This window comes from Pseudonaja textilis, chromosome 5 (assembly GCF_049901715.1).
Source record: "Pseudonaja textilis isolate UNSWEBS1 chromosome 5, rPseTex1.2, whole genome shotgun sequence".
Taxonomy (NCBI): Eukaryota; Metazoa; Chordata; class Lepidosauria; order Squamata; family Elapidae; genus Pseudonaja; species Pseudonaja textilis.
In genome coordinates this window covers 55,474,882-55,492,043 of record NC_141994.1, presented here as the reverse complement: position 1 = coordinate 55,492,043, position 17,162 = coordinate 55,474,882, and the positions used below count along the sequence as shown (strand labels likewise).

The 17,162-nt window shown below is 40.2% G+C and overlaps 1 protein-coding gene across 2 annotated transcripts in view; it reads right to left on the bottom strand.

The window, feature by feature from the left end:
• Window positions 1-11,087: 11,087 nt before the first annotated feature.
• AKR1D1 (aldo-keto reductase family 1 member D1) overlaps window positions 11,088-17,162 on the bottom strand; it is a 64,488-nt gene continuing 58,413 nt past the window's right edge. Inside the window, exons 7-9 of one of the 2 annotated variants that reach the window (XM_026725040.2) lie at window positions 15,029-15,194; window positions 14,109-14,191; window positions 11,088-11,537 (exon numbers count right to left, since the gene is read on the bottom strand). In XM_026725040.2, coding sequence (XP_026580825.1) covers window positions 11,495-11,537; window positions 14,109-14,191; window positions 15,029-15,194 — 292 coding nt within the window. In that variant the 3' untranslated portion in view covers window positions 11,088-11,494. The remainder of the gene's footprint in view (window positions 11,538-14,108; window positions 14,192-15,028; window positions 15,195-17,162) is intronic. The other variant, XM_026725100.2, reaches the window with a different exon arrangement.

Sequence of the window (17,162 nt, the reverse complement as noted above, 5' to 3'; positions counted from 1 at the left end):
GGCTAGGGAATTCTGGGAGTTGAAGTCCACATCTACAAGTGGCTGAGGGTTGAGAAGCACTGTTTTATTCCAGAGACAGCTCATTTTCTTTAATCATTGGTCCATTAAAATGTCATGCATGAAATGGTTGAATTTAAATCAACTTGAAAGTTACTTAATAGCTGTAGCATGATGATGATTACAGGCTTCTGAGTACCGCTGAAGCATAATTCTCAACATTCCTCCGCTTTGGGAACGGGTTGAAGGTTGTGAATGGCTTGTAATCCAGCAACATCTGGAGAACCAGAAGGCGCAGGCGTTTCTTCAAGGAATTTTCAGGAATGTAATAGATTGGATGGAAGGCATTGGCTCGTATATCAGAGGACACATTTTCAGGACAATTCTTTGCTGATGTAAGTTCATGGTAGAAATGAGCAGAGTGAGGGAGTTGCAATTCTGAATGTTGTGAGTTCTGTTTCTATCTTGGAGGGCAGAATTCGGCTATATAACTAGGATTAGTGTCAATGAAATTACTGCACCTCCTACAATAATGCAAGGAAGGTGGGGTTGCATCTTTTTGACTGTATTAGTCACCTTACAAGGAGAGGGCAGAGATGTTAAAGCTTCCCTTTTGGAGAAGACCCAATGGACTGACATTAGGAGTAAAAAGGGCTGTATCTCCCTGCTATAGAATGGAATGGGAATAGAATAAACAGATTTGGAAGGGACCTTGGAGGTCTTCTAGTTCAACCCCCTGTTTAGGCAGGAAACCCCATACCCAGGGTGGGCTTTAAAACTTTCAGTAATTTGTTCTCTGCCTGGTTGCTGGGTGGGTGTGGCCATGGTGGTCATGGCCTAGTCAGCCTACTGCGCCATTGCAGGGGGAGGTGTTTTTGCCCTCCCTGGGCTCCGGAGGCTCTCTGTAAGACAGAAATGGCTCATTTCCAGCATTCCTGAGCTTCCGGAGGCCCGTTTTTCACCCTCTCCAAGCCTCTGTGTGCGCCCTGCACTTCCTCAGAGGTGGTATTCAGCAGGTTCTGACCAGATCTGGAGAACTGATAGCACAAATTTTGAGTAGTTCAGAGAACTGGCAAATACCACCTCTGACTGGAGATTTTACAGTATCCTTCCCCTGCCACGCCCACAGAACTAGTAGTAAAATTTTTTGAATCCCACCACTAACTTACCTGCATCCAAAACAGGCCATGTGGGGACTCCTGGAAGGGGCGGGGTGGGGTGGGCCAGGTATGGGATTTGGAGATTCTCCAAACTGTGCAGAATCTTAGCTAGAGGATCTCCTGAACCCCTGCAAATCCCCAAAACCAACCTCTGCCTATACCATTTCAGACAAATAGTTGTCCAATCTCTTCTTTAAAACTTCCTAGCATTTGTTGAAGCATTTACAGCAGGGGTGGGAGTTCACACCTATTTGCTAGAACCGGTTAACATTCGGAGAACCAGTTGTTAGAAGAAATTACTGGCCTAATCCTGTAAGGAAGGCAGGAAAGAAACATTCTGGTGTTACTTACAGAAACTGCCTCTCCATTGACCCTTATTACATTCTTGGCAGGACTAGACTTCCTGTCTCCAGAACATCTCTGGAGTTTTTTTCTCCTCCTTTGCTGGTACTTTGTTTGTGTGGAGTGACCATTGAAAGTTACAATGGCACTGAAAAAAGTGACTTATGACCATTTTTCACACTTACAACAATTGCAGCATCCCCACAGTCATGAGAGGTCAGGGGAGGAGATGCGTGCCTCGATGTGAGTGATGTTGAGTTGGCCACACCCATCCAATAACATGACCACCAAGCCATGTCCACCACCTAAGCCATGCCCTCAGAGCCGGTTGTTAAAAATTTTGAATCCCACCCCTGATTTACAGCTTCTGAAGGCAAGTTCTTCCACTAATTAATTGCTCTGTCAGGAAATTCCTCCTTAGTTCTAGGTTGCTTCTCTCCTTGCTTAGTTTCCACCCGTTGCTTCTTGTCTTACCCTCAGGTGCTTTGGAGAATAGCTAGACTCCCTCTTCTTTATGGCAGCCCCTGAGATATTGGAACACTGCTATCATGTCACCTCTAGTCCTTCTTTTCATTAAAAGCCATAATTAAACGTGGTGGCATGATACACAAGTTAGAAAGTGCACAAATTATTGCATATATCAGTCTTGGAGTTTCTCAACCTTAGCAACTTTAAGCTTTGTGGAGATCCAGAATTCCCCAGCTAGCTGTCTGTCTGGGGAATTTTGGAAATCTACCCAGCTTAAATTTGTCAAGATTGAGAAACACTTTTAATTGCTGTATTTCTAGTCATGTGCCTACCTTCCTGCAGGGATCTAAATGAAATTTCCTCTTTTCCTACTTTCTTTTGCAAAGTTGTCTCTTAATATTCCAGGTACAGAGAAAACTCATTCTTTATCTAATTATTTTCTGAGAGGTGAGGGATATCTTTCTTGCCATGAATGGCATACCAGTAATTCACATTTGATTTTTTAAACACCTCCCCCTTCCCCCAATCTTGATTTCTTGTCCATTGGTCACAGTTCATTGTGAGAATGACTGACAGTTGGCCTGACACTGGGGACTGACTGAAAATCATAGTTTTTTGAATTCTGGAAGCTCAGTGTAGAATTCAGAGACTGGAACACTCCCTTCACTTTAACTTCCTACTTTTTTTTTTTTAGTTATCGACCATTGCAATGCATATAGTTCTGCCACATATTACCAGCTTCCAGGTGATAAATTGCAAAATTGCTCCCATGCCATTTATATTTTCATCCCCACTTTCTTAGCTGTAGTGCAGCATGTGACTATTAAGTAAAAGAGGAGGAAGGGTACTTCTGACAATTCACCAGAGAGCTGATGTGACTCTCAAGCGGTGTTGCAAAAGCTAAGCAAATCTGGGAGAAGATCTCTTTATGAAAGAGGTCTGCCTTCTTTAAGCCCCTTGCTTGAAAGGCAAGATGTAAACCAGAAATGGGCACATTTGAAACTTTGAGAGCAAATTAGAGGCACATTCCTAAAATGCTCATAAAAAGGCTTGCATAGTCATTAAAAGTCTGTTACATCCATTTTATCAGCAAAAATATTCCATTCTTTCTGGCCATCAAGAGGCTGCTTACCACCCATTTCAAATAAAGCCCAGAGCTGCAACCACTTATAAGTTGTATTTTCTAAGGATGTCAATAGAACAAATAAAGATGATTCAGAAATTGACCCTTTGAAGCATTGCAGCTTCCCATTTGGGTTTTTTTATTTATTTATTTAAAAGAGCCTAGAAAAGAAATGGGGTAGGGAATCCTACTCCAAGAAAGAGGTTTCAGCAGCCTCCCCTTTTATGTTCTCCAGTTGCATGGACATCAGCTTAGAGAAGGTTTGGCTGCAGTAGGTACTGCTGAGATTTCAGAGAATTGGTCCACATTTGTAGGGGGCATTCTGGTTGGCTAAAGACCATCCAAGGTCATGTTGTTTATACCTTTTGACAAAATTAAAACTGAAGGTAATACATAGCCTTCCTTGCGTATGTAGCAACTGTCTTACACAACAGGGCTATGCAGATTTTTGGAGTCCTTTAACAACCGCTCAAAGCTGCTTTGGTAAACAGTGCCATCCCTTCACTTCTAAGAGCCAAGCCAAACAGCTTCAATTCTTCCCGATGCACCTTTTCTGAGATCTCCTCTGATAATTCTGTTGAAAGGCTGGAAAATGCCTTTCTTCTGAGGGCTCGATTTTCCTGCTGGGAGAGCTCCAGTGCAAGGACACAGACAACTGCTTGGAAGCTGGTTTATTTTTCAGGAAGGCAAGAGATAGCAAGAAGTCTGCGTTCCTGGGGCTAGCCATATTTGTATAACAAACCCCTGATTTTTATACCTTTTCTCCTTTTGTGTGTGTGTGCTTGTGTTTGTATTTCTTAATGTTTTAAATCCTGTTGGGGGTTGTCTTCATTTCCGCCAGAGGGTAAACTCCGCGGGGTGGTTTGATTGGATTATCAGTTTCATCCTAATGTTTTCTTATATTTGTTTAGTGGCAATCTCCTGTCTGTCTCCTTTGAAATATATTTTGTGTCTATTTGTTTTGCTGATTTGTCATGACCTGTTGTTTGTAAGGGATTTCTTTTTCTTGTTTCTTAATTACTTGGCTTTTGTCTAGGGGGCTTCTTTCAATACCTTTTATTAAATCTCTTTTCCTATGCAAGTTTGTTTTATGGCTGGTCTGATGTTCCCTTTGGGCTTTTCCTGCTTGGGTATCACCACTGTCCTCATGAAGTTCCCTTTCCACAATTCCAAGCACTAAAAGGAAATTTTGCAGTGTATTAGTCCAAGAGCAATCCTCAGTCCAAAGGAAGCTGTGGAAATGAGCTGTGACTTAGGTCGGTTTTCTTTCCAGTTCATTTGCAGGAAGCTCAATTTTGAACAATAGAATTATACAAATATATTTTTAAAAAAATAATAATATGTAGACTTCTGTCAGTAGAACTACTATATATGAAAAGATCTAGTTTTTGACTAAGGCTATTAGAATACCACTTTTATTCTAAACTGTAAACCCAGCAAGTTAGATCTAAGTTTTCATGTCTGGATATACAAATTTTAAATTTTATAGATGGCTTAATGGAATAGTTGGAAATAAGAAAAGTGGTTTGTTCTGTACTACTAGACAGAAGAATAAAGTTTCAAAAAGCGGTATGTGAAACACATCTTTAATTTCATTTAAAAAACTATGTTTCTTTATCTGTTAACCAATCTGCTATATGCTATGTTAGATCTGGCCTACTAATCCACATTTGCCCTTGTACTAGGACAGAAAAAAAGTGTCTGCCTTTGGATTTGAATTGGGCTTGTTGCAATTCTGAAATAAGGCCAAGATTTAAAAGAAAGTTACATTCCCTGAAACTCTACTTCTTTCAATCCCTTCTCTAAATTGTTGCCAAATTATAATATTTAAAGTGTTAGATATGTGTGTTAGATGTATAAATGTATGGGGGCTATAACTGTAATGAAATTTAACTATTACATTTACATATGTTTTATAATCTCAATTATTTTTTTTATAGTATGGAACTGGTTTGAACTTCAAATCCCTTAGGCTGTTCATTGGATTATACCATATCTCTTACTCAGAATAACAGAGTTGGAAGGGACATTTGAGGTCTTCTAGACCAACCCCCTGCTCAGACAGGAACCTCTATACCATTTCAGACAAATGGTTGTCCAATCTCTTCTTAAAAACTTCCAGTGTGAGAGCATTCACAGCTTTTGGAGGCAAGTTGTTCCACTGATTAATTGATCTAACTCTCAGGAAATTCCTCCTTAGTTCTAGGTTGCTTCTCTCCTTGATTAGTATCCATCCATTGCTGTTTGGCTTTCCTTCAGGTGCTTTGGAAAATAGCTTGACTCCCTCTTCTTTGTGGCAGCCCCTGAGATATTGGAACACTGTTATCATGCCTCCCCTAGTCCTTTTCATTGGACTAGGCATACCCAATTCCAGCAACCGTTCTTCATATGTTTGAGCCTCCAGTCCAGTGGTAGGATTCTTTTTTTTTTTACTACCAGTTCTGTGGGTGTGGCTTGGTGGGTGTGGCAGGGGAAGGATATTGTAAAATCTCCAGTCAGAGGTGATATTTGCCGGTTCTCTGAACTACTCAAAATGTCCACTACTGGTTCTCCAGAACTGGTCAGAACCTGCTGAATACCACCTCTGCTCCAGTCTCCTAACCATCTTTGTCATCATCCTCTTTGGATGATGAACTTCAAACAGGGCCCCAACTTTTGAATCCTTCTAAGCACACTTCATTCTGACTTCTCGGCTTGATTGTAGCCAATTGAAGAATTATTCTGAAATAGGCATCTAATTTTTTCAGTGTTGATCCTAAACCAAGAACACCTATTTTTCATTGAAGCCACAGGAACACAGCACTTTGTACATTTGATTGCTTACAGTACCCAACTGGGTTTATTTTGTGTTTTCTGCTGAATCGTAAGGTATTGTTTGATTATTGTTGCATGCCTCTGGAACCAGTGGACGACTCAAGAGATTAGATTAATCTTTCACAATCTAGTGCCTTCCAGATGTGTTCAATCTATAAATCAATGCAGGCATGGAATTCTAACCAATGTTCCCACCTATTGTTGCTAGTTGCTAATTTGAAACATTGCAGTTTATCTTATGCAGATTAAATGTACATTTTATTTATGTTGGGTTTTTGTTTGGTTTTTTGGTAATGTGTAATATAACATTCTTTTTTTGCCATTCCCTTACTGTATTTTCATATTTTACAAAGCTGATGTTTGCCACTGATTTTATTGGTTGTTACTCTTTGCCTCACAGCACCGATATTTCTCTCTCAAGGCCCAACATTTGTTGGGCTAGCTTGGGAAAGGTGTTTTTAGATCAGTGTTTTGCAATCTTGGCAACTTTAAGATGTGTGGACTTCAACCCCAGTATTCCCTAGCCAACAAAACCCTTGTGTTGTGTTGCTTAGATTGGCAGTATTGGCAACATTATACCAGTGCCCCTCAAAAAATTAAAGTGGAATGATAAATCTCAAATCTTTAAAAATTGCCACCACTTGTGAGTCAATGGCTCATTAGGGCTTGGTGCTTGCCTGGTGAACAAAGGATGGCATTAGCAAATACTTTTTTTTTCATGTATCCAACAGAAAAATAGCATGCTGCATAAGCCCTTTTGCTAAATCAAGATGAAGCTATATCATAATATGCTGATTGTTCCCAGTTCCAAAACGTCTACAGTAAAGAAAAAAAAACTTGCCCCATTATAAGTCTGGGAACTGATTGTCCTCTTCGGAATGGAGTCTCTTTGGCTTAATTTGCTTTAAATCTTCAACAAATAAACAGGACTGGATTCACAAAGGTTTCTTTGGACACATTAGAGGACTAATTTTACTATTGTTCCCATTTGGGGCCTTTTGCATCTGAGTGCAGATTTGTCAGCTGGTATGCATTTGAAAGCCAAATGGTCAAAGTTTTGGAACAAAGTCTCAGGCAAAGTATGTACTTACGCCAAGACAATTATCATTTTTCTAGTTGTGGTTTGAGATAAAAGCAGAATGTCAGGCTTCTAAAAGACTATCATGTTCTAAATGGGACGTAGACACATCTAACTTTGGATGGTGGCCTTGATTATTTTTTTTTAATGCCTTCTCCATCTCCAGCTGTTTGATGAATGCATACAGAAGTTAAACTGCAGCACATTTTGTACAGCACAGAGTGTTACATTTTACTCCTACTGGATTTATTGGTGAGGTTCCACTAATCTTACTAGAGCAGGATTAAAATTTTACATCCCAATCAAGGATATGTAAGGATGTTGCTGCATTTTCTAATGCAAACTAACTGAGGAATGAGAATGACAGTACAGATAGTCCTCAACTTACAATGGCAATTGGACCTGGAATTTCCATTGCTAAGCAATGCAAACATAAGGTGCAACTGCATTGCTTAGTGATAGCAATCACTGAAGACCCAGTTGCCTTTGTTAATTGAATCCTACAGTCATTAGGTAAGGAAACTTCCTGCCAGATTCTCCACAACCAAAGTTAGTGCGGAAGCAGCCAAGAAGATGCAAGACCCAGGCCTGCAGGCCGATAAATGGGTGCTGCTGGGTTAGGGAGAGAGTGAAGAGGGGAATGGGAGCAGTGGAGGGATTCAAATAATTTAACAACCAGTTTGCCCAGGGTCAGATTGGCTATCGTGGGAGCAGAGGTGGGCTTCAAATTTTTTAGCAAGGGGCTCTCTGCCCTAATGACTGGGTGGGTGGGTGTGGCCAACTCAATGTTGCTTCTTTGCCCTAATTACCAAAAAAGAAAGATATATACCAAAAAGTTGTTTATTATTGCATGCATTTAATACTTAAATAAAAGACTGGGTGAAACCAGGCTTAATAGCAGTGACTGTGAGAGGGATCTCGGAGTCTTAGTGGAGTTTCTGGTGAGTTATCTGATTCTTATTATTTGGGAATTAATCCCCTTGAAGGCTAGTGGCTATGTTATCTGATTTTCTCAATGGCTCTCCCTCACAAGCACTGAGTGGATGGTTTATCTAGCTTGCAACACTTTTACGAGGTGTGAAATGCTCTTGGCTGAACACCCAGAAGTTCAGTTAAGCCTTATAAGAGCTTTCCCTTGCTGCTTGTCTTTCTGAGGTTATATCTCCAAGCCCCACAGAGTCTTAGCAAGCCCCCAGCAGCCCACCTCTACATGGGAGGCATGGCCCATCCCTGTCTTGCAGCTCTGTCACACATATGGGATAAGCATCCCTCAATGGCCAATCTAACCCTGGGTGAGTCAGTTGTTAAATTACACTGCTCAAAAAAATAAAGGGAACACTTAAACAACACAATGTAACTCCAAGTCAATCACACTTCTGTGAAATCAAACTGTCCACTTAGGTAGCAACACTGATTGACAATCAATTTCACATGCTGTTGTGCAAATGGAATAGACAACAGGTGGAAAGCATAGGCAGTTAGCAAGACATCCCCAATAAAGGAGTGGTTCTGCAGGTGGTGACCACAGACCACTTCTCAGTTCCTATGCTTTCTAGCTGATGGTTTGGTCACTTTTGAATGCTGGAGGTGCTTTCACTCTAGTGGTAGCATGAGACGGAGTCTACAACCCACACAAGTGGCTCAGGTAGTGCAGCTCATCCAGGATGGCACATCAATGCGAGCTGTGGCAAGAAGGTTTGCTGTGTCTATCAGCATAGTGTCCAAAGCATGGAGGCACTACCAGGAGACAGGCCAGTACATCAGGAGATGTGGAGGAGGCCGTAGGAAGGCAACAACCAGACATCAGGACTGCTGCCTCTGCCTTTGTGCAAGGAGGGACAGGAGGAGCACTGCCAGAGCCCTGCAAAATGACCTCCAGCAGGCCACAAATGTGCATGTGGCTGCTCAAACGGTCAGAAACAGACTCCATGAGGATAGTATGAGGGCCCAACAACCACAGGTGGGGGTTGTGCTTACAGCCCAACACCATGCAGGACATTTGGCGTTTGCCAGAGACCACTAAGATTGACAAATTCTCCACTGGTGCCCTGTGCTCTTCACAGATGAAAGCAGGTTCACACTGAGCACATGTGACAGATATGATAGGGTCTGGAGATGCCGTGGAGAACATTCTGCTGCCTGCAACATCTTCCAGCATGACCGGTTTGGCAGTGGGTCAGTAATGGTGTGGGGTGGCATTTCTTTAGGGGGCCACAAGCCCTCCATGTGCTCGCCAGAGGTAGCCTGACTGCCATTAGGTACCAAGATGAGATCCTCAGACCCCTTGTGAGACCATATGCTGGTGTGGTTGGCCCTGAGTTCCTCCTAATGCAAGACAATGCTGGACCTCATGTGGCTGGAGTGTGTCAGCAGTTCCTGCAAGATGAAGGCATTGATGCTATGGACTGGCCTGCCCGTTCCCCAGACCTGAATCCAATTGAGCACATCTGAGACATCATGTCTCGCTCCATCCACCAACGCCACTTTGCACCACAGACTGTCCAGGAGTTGGGGAATGCTTTAGTCCAGGTGTGGGAGGAGATCCCTCAGGAGACCATCCACCACCTCATCAGGAGCATGCCCAGGCATTGTAGGGAGGTCATACAGGCACATGGAGGCCACACACACTACTGAGCCTCATTTTGACTTGTTTTAAGGACATTACATCAAAGTTGAATCAGCCTGTAGTGTTTTTTTCACTTTAATTTTGAGTGTAGCTCCAAATCCAAACCTCCATGGGTTGCTAAATTTGATTTCCATTGATAACTTTTGTGTGATTTTGTTGTCAGCACATTCAACTATGTAATGAACAAAGTATTTAATAAGAATATTTCATTCATTCAGATCTAGGATGTCTTATTTTTGTGTTCCCTTTATTTTTTTGAGCAGTGTACTTCCCTGGCTATCAAAGTGGATCCTGGGAACTGCACTACACTGCAATAGAGAAACAAGCAATGGAGAGGCCAGCACGACGGAAGGAGGAGGAGCAGGGAGAAGAAAGAAGGAAAGCAGACTTTTCCTTCCCTTGCACTGGCCGCTCCATTGCCCATTTGTCTATTGCAGTACAGCACCCAGGATCCACTGTGGGGTTAATTTAACAACCAGTTTGCGTGAACCGGTGTAAACCACCCGAATCCCACCACTGAGTGGGAGTGTGGAGGATGATATGAAAGGGTGCATGAAAGGTGCAGCATAATATGGAAAGGGTGAGCAGGGATATGAAAGATGCTGCATGAATTGGAGACAGTACATAAGAGTGTGTGGGCTAAACAAGAGGAGCCACACAGGCTGGGGTGGGGAAATGTGGGCACATAAGTGGCTGGTATGGGGCAAGCGCAAGGAGGCTGAGGGATGGTATGCAGGTTGGGAAGCTTATTACAGCTCCCTGCAATCTTCCCCACCAGCTTCAGCATAGACTTTCTGGGGAAATTGGCATGGAAGGTAACAATGTTGATCATGTTACTGCACTGGGCTTGGCAACTAGTCACATGTGTGGTTTGCCAAGTACCTAGATTGTGATCACGTAGCTGTGGGGCTGCTGGATCAGGCAGAATTCCAAGGATCAGTCATAACCACCAATCATTCAGTGACCTCATGATGTCAAATGGCTGTAAAAGTTCATAAGTTGAGGACTAACTGTAGTTGTACTTTGAATTGTGGCTCATATTTCTCCTTCCATTTATAGCAGGGGTCTTCAAACTTGACAGCTTTAAGACTTGTGGACTTCAACTCCCAGAATTCCTCCTCCAGTCCCCTTAGCTCAGGAATTCTGGGAGTTGAAGTTCACAAGTCTTAAACTTGCCAAGTTTGAAGACCCTTGATTTACAGAATAGAGAGGAACAGCAACAGTTGGAAGTGATGGCAGATCCTCCTCCTTGTTATCTCCCATTCTCTGTTGCAGCAAGTGGCCTCCGAAAAATATGAAAGCTGCAGTCTAGCACATCTGGTAGCAAGCATTTTTAGGGAGGCTATTTCAGCGGGATATACCATGTGATTATTCACACAAACACTGTAATAGGAATGAAACATATAAGTTAACTATAAGAGTAAAGAGTGTTCCAATCCGGAAGGCCATTACAAAATAAATAAAAAGCAACCCAAACAATTTCCAAAAATTATTTCCAGATTTATTTGGAATAATTGCTGCCCTCAATCAATGTTCCCTGCCTTTGCATCCAGTGGTTTACTACAGGCTTAACCAGAACTGTTATTTCATGTGTGTTAATCATGACAAGTTTTGAGACAGCCGGAGAAAGATATATTTTTCATACTGATGTTAAAAAAAAAGGCAATCCTGTTTTCCTCTACAAAAGTTTACATTGGGCAGTATTTGCACACTAAGTTTAAAAACATTTTTCTGAATGTGCCTTATTTTCTATATTCACTATATAAGTTGTAGCACTAAGGATTGGATTGGGTTAGGTGACTTAAGAACTACTACCAGATACAAACGTATAAGATATTAGCTGAGATCACTACGGGTGAATGTATGCTCCTGGATACCCCAAATTTTCAGTACTCATCATGGAAAGGATACTCAGGATGGTCTTTCCACCTGGAGGAAATAAAAAGCTAGGATTAATAAGGTCAATTAAAAAAAAATCCACAGTCACGTAATTGGTTCACAAACAGTATTTGCTATGAGCAAAACTAGGGTAGGAATGAAAATACTGCATCTCTCCCAGAATTGCTAAACCAGAACTCTCAATACTATTTTGTATGGCCCATGGTGCCTCACTGGAAGTTGTAGCAGAAAGACTTCCTGGCTCGCCACCTCTCTTAAGGTTTCTGAAGAAATAAAAATGCTGGTTGTCATTGCAACTTTGTTGAGCATTGTACTAAAATTCTTAATGGAGAAAAAAAAATACTATTAGTTCTAATGTAGTGCCAGTAGATCGCAGCACCAGCTGACTTTAAGATTAACCCCAAGAAGCTATGGTAGGTCAGACTGGGTTACTATTGGATGAGAGATCTTCAGAAAATATCTGAATAGGCTGGGAAATTGAAAATAAACATCTCATAATGAGACAGGTTAATTTTCATATGATTGATGCAAGTTATGAAGACTTGCTATTACTAAGGGCATTAATTCCTTTTCTCTGAGAGCAGAAGGCCTCTAATCTTATTTATTTGTTTTTATGAGATTTGTTTGCTGCCCATCTCCTATCCAACAACTTTGGGTTGTTTACAACATAATCTTAACTCTACCTCTATTCTGTTCTACTTCTATCGTTACAAGATGGGAGAAAAAGGATAGGAGATAAACCATCATTTTACTATTCTGTATCCTGTACAGATGCAGATAGATAAACTCCACAAAACATCCATAACAAAGTACTTTTATTGGTTCATCAGGTATCCTCATAACTCACATTTGTGATGAAGTTCTTCTTTAATGAACAATCCTTTGCATATCTGTCTTGTAGGTAAAAAGATGGTTTATCTCCTATCCTATTTCTCCCATCTTGTAACGATAGAAGTAGAACAGTTACCATGAGTCCATGAGTTCAGCCAAGAGTGAGGAAAACTCCCCCAACCCGTTGAGGGTCAATTTAGTGACCAATTAGGATTACAGATGGACTACATTTCCCAGGATACCTTAACTACATTTACCATGATGCATTCCCTTAAGGGAACAGCTCACAATTGCTACCTAACTATCCAATTCCCATACACTGGTTGGACAGCACTACCTCACCTGTATGAATAGATTAGGTTGAGACAGTGGGGGCCTAAAATCACTTGATGAGTTTTGTGGGACTGGCTTGCTGTCTGGAATTTTACAATCTACATCTTATAGCCTGAGGTCCGGGGTCTCCAAACTTGGTAACTTTAAAATTTGTGAAGTTCAACTCCCAGAATTCCCCAGCCAGCACAGGGAAGTCAACAAGACTTAAAGTTATCAAGTTTGGAAACCCCTGCCCTACATAAGGGCATGTCCAAAGTATTGCTTGGCTATTGAGAAGTAAAAGAAAATTATAAACTTGCTGACATAGCTACACACCATATGCTGAAGACTGTAGCCATTACTGAATTTTGTTTCAGTGCTCTGGACTGCCAAAGGTTTCTGGCCTTTGTGGTTTGGCTAATTTTTTATTAGTTTCTTTGGACTGCCAGGCTTCTGATTTAAGATTGGCTATCCCTTTTAATTTGGCTGCTGGGGCTAAAGCTGGAACCTTCCTTTGGTTATCTAAGGACACGGATGGTCTGGATAGCTTCCAGCAGACAGGAGTGTGTAAAATAAAATCTCTCTTGGTGTCATTTCTCACTCATCTTATTCTTCTGAGATTTCTTGACATTGATTTCAATGTTATCAATCCTGAAAGTGACCAGTAGCTTCATCAAATAGCCTGTTGAAATCTTTTTTGGAAAACCTAAAGCCATTTTCCAGTTTTAAGATGAACAGAATTTCATGGTAGAGACTGTTGCACTGTGGGAAGACAGGAGAATAAAAGCTATGTAGCTGGCCAAAAATTCTGGAGATTATAATCCAATATACTGTATGAAGGAGTTATGGATTTTAGCATTTATCTATTGCTTTCATATTCCCATTTCTGTCTGGAAACACAAGTACACGAGAGATGTTCCTGTTTTTATAGAACTCTGTGGTACTGATGACATTTCTATGTGCTGAGGTAAGTAAGGGCTTGAGGAAAAGTGAAGCTACCTTTGAAAGGAAAACTGATGTATAATTCCCATATTTTCCATAATCTTTGTTTTACTCACGGGAGCATGAATATTTGGAGAGCGGTGAATGAACAAAAAAATTGATTTGTGCCAACTTCCCAGCCAAAGGAATTCTTGATTTTGGTTATTAGCAACTGTCCTGTGGTGTCCTAAGGATGGGCGAAGGGTGAAGCTCAAGAGATCCATCCTTCAATGTGATGATTATTAAGGATCCTGAATTCTTCACACATTATTCTAAGCTCTAGTTTTAGCCATGTGTTATACAAAATAGTTGGGCAAGTTCACAAGACATACAAATCAAACAATTCCCTGTCTGCTTACAAATCTTTTATAGCCCCCAATTTTATTTTCTTAAAAAGTGACAATGCAGTACTAAGTATCTCATAAAAATCACAAATTTCCCCCTATTGTCAATCTTTGGAATTATTCAGGAACTTACATTAAAAGCTCCACATAGCGGACATTTTTATTCAGAGCTTCGATATCTTTCATTTCCTTGTCAGTGAGGGAAAAGTCAAAGATCTTAACACAAAAAAGGAGACATGTTAGTTCTAGCAGCAGCTTATGAAAGGAAAAAACAGTATACATTCTTTGCAAAAAGGAGTTTTAAAATAAGGATATGAAATGGAAAATTGAATTGACTATATGGAAGGAAAGAAACAATCCCTTGGAGAATTGTTTTTTTAAAAAAGGAGAGGAAGAGGGCATTCACATTTATCACATGCTACGTCACCCTGTAAGAGCATGGCTGGCCCTAGTTTAATCAGCAATTAAATCCATCAATCTATAATCTCTCTGAGGATATGGAATCTATGTTCCTTCAGAAGATTTGAAATTCAACATGCAGCTGCCTTCGCTCTATCTGAGACTGCTGGGAACTGTAATTCAGTAACATCTGAGAAATAGATGTTTCTCATTTGTGCTACCTACTACATTTATTTGCTTTTTAAAGGGGGACAACTTGTAGTTTTCAAAATGTATAAAAATGTGTTACAAACATCTGAAAGAATGGAGATGGGAAAAAAAGATGTCTGATCTTTTATCCTTCTGGTTTCTAATCCAACCAGACTCCTTCCAAATAAGTTGGACTGGAAAACTCCTCAAGAACCATGCTGGCTGGAAAGGATGGGACTGATATATTTGGAAGGTGCAAGGTTGAAGAAGGCGCTGGCATAGAATGATTTTTATTCTTGGATTACAGTGGATGAATCACAGCTGCAATATCTCCACCCAGATACAACTGGAGATAGAGTAATAGTAATGGCACTTGTAACAGACTCTAAATCTAAAAGATTGAAGACTGGCTCATTTTGTTTAAGGTGGGAAGAGTTTACATTGCATTTCATTCATTGTGTCTACCTGGAAGTTTTCTCTAATACGCTTTGGATGGAAGCTTTTTGGAATGACCACCACACCACGCTGAATGCTGAAACGCAGGGCCACCTGAGCTGCTGTCTTGTTGTATTTTTCTCCAATGGCATTTAGCAGGGGATCATCCAGGAGTGGTGGGGAAGATACATTCACCCTTGGAAAACATACACACACAAAAAAAAGAATCAGATTTTCCTTAGGAGAAAGATATATAGATTACAACATAGGGTTGAAAAGGAGCTGGCACAAGACAACAACCATTGTGATCAAGTTTCAAAATAATCAAAAGTACACCCACTACTAAATCAAGTGCAGTATTGATCCTTGTTCAAAGTGAGGCATGTTATTTATGGATCCAGATTTAGGTCACTGGGGATAGCTAACCATGTTGACCTATAAACAGATGGGTAAAAGGACAATTGAAACTCAAAGGTTGTCCTCAGGCTGAAAGCATGATTTTAGCTGCCATAATAGAGAACAACTGTTTTTTATCTAAAGAACTAATATTTAATGAGACATCTTTTCATTGGTTTAAAATATTTCAGCTTTCAATCTTGTATTCAGTTTTTTTAAAGTAAATTGGCTAGAATGGAAGAATTTAAAACATCTGCAGAAGACATGACCTTAGGAGAGGTCTTTTATCTCCTCTTTCAGACAGTTTAATATAGAAAGAAATGTCTTATCCAAATTGGCTGAAATCAATAATAGAAATCAGGGCCAGGAAGACATATTTCTTCTCCTAAATAGTTTCATGCATAATTTTTTTGCTCTGTATTGAAACAGTCTATTATTTTCCTATGCTGGTTGTAACTTGAAGCATATTTTTATTTGTCTTTTCTACATTTTATTCATTTTCTGTTGATTTAAAATAAAAATCCATGTCTTCAATAATTACATAATCTCAGCCAAGAATGAGGATGATCAAGACTTCTAATGTTGCTTTCTTCATAGGTAAATGTATTGAATCAGTATATTAACTATGTTTTTTTTCCCTATGGCTCTATGATTTAATAGAACATGCAAGCAAGATATGCTACTTGTGATTGGTGACTGGAGTGACAAAGCTGGAAACATGAAGAAGGAAAATGTAGTTGGATTAGGAAACATGAAGAAGGAAAATGTAGTTGGATTAGGAAACATGAAGAAGGAAAATGTAGTTGGATTAGGAAACATGAAGAAGGAAAATGTAGTTGGATTAGGAAACATGAAGAAGGAAAATGTAGTTGGATTAGGAAACATGAAGAAGGAAAATGTAGTTGGATTAGGAAACATGAAGAAGGAAAATGTAGTTGGATGGCTTAGGAAAGTGAAAGGAACAGGAGACTGAATTATCAATTTCTGCTACTCCAATGATTTCTTTATAGCTAACACTGTCTTCAAACATTCAAAATGATGTTTCTATATATGAACATCACCAGATGGAGTACATAGAAATTAACTATATTAGTGTTAAAAGGAGGTGGAGGGGGCTTGATTAGACCATCAAAGAGACAGCCAGGTGGTGACTGTGGAACAGATCACAAATTGTTCATAGGCAGGTTCCATGTTAAGCTAAAGAAGAAGAAAACTGGTCAATTCCCATGGTATGATCTAGAAGATATACTCAGCAATTTCAAGGAGAAAATCAGGAATTGCTTTGAAGTCCTGAACTTCATTGAGAGAAGAATCATGGTATGAAATTAAGGAACCAGCTAAGGATGAATGTAAAAAAGGAACTGTCAAAAATGAAGAAAGAGAAGAAAGCAAAGTGGACATCAGAACAAACCACAGAAGAGAAGAGACTCTAAAACCAAAACTCTCAGAAATTAACTTAAGAGTTTCAGAGAGATATTACAAAAGGCAAGAAATGGTGTTACAGTCACCATTGTTTCACATTGAAGGTGGAAACAAACATGGAAAAACAAGGGAAGTCTTTCAAAAGATCTTTGAACTCAGAAGGGGGTTCCAGCCTCAAACTGGTATACTTTAAAAGAAGATCAAAGAAAGATGGAAAGTATATACTGAAACAAGAAACAGTAGAATATCAACATCCGAGATACCTTAGCAGATATTCCTTACTTACAAGTACCTCTAGCATGAAATTCAATCAGTACTCCAGCTATTATGAAGTTGGAAAGCTACA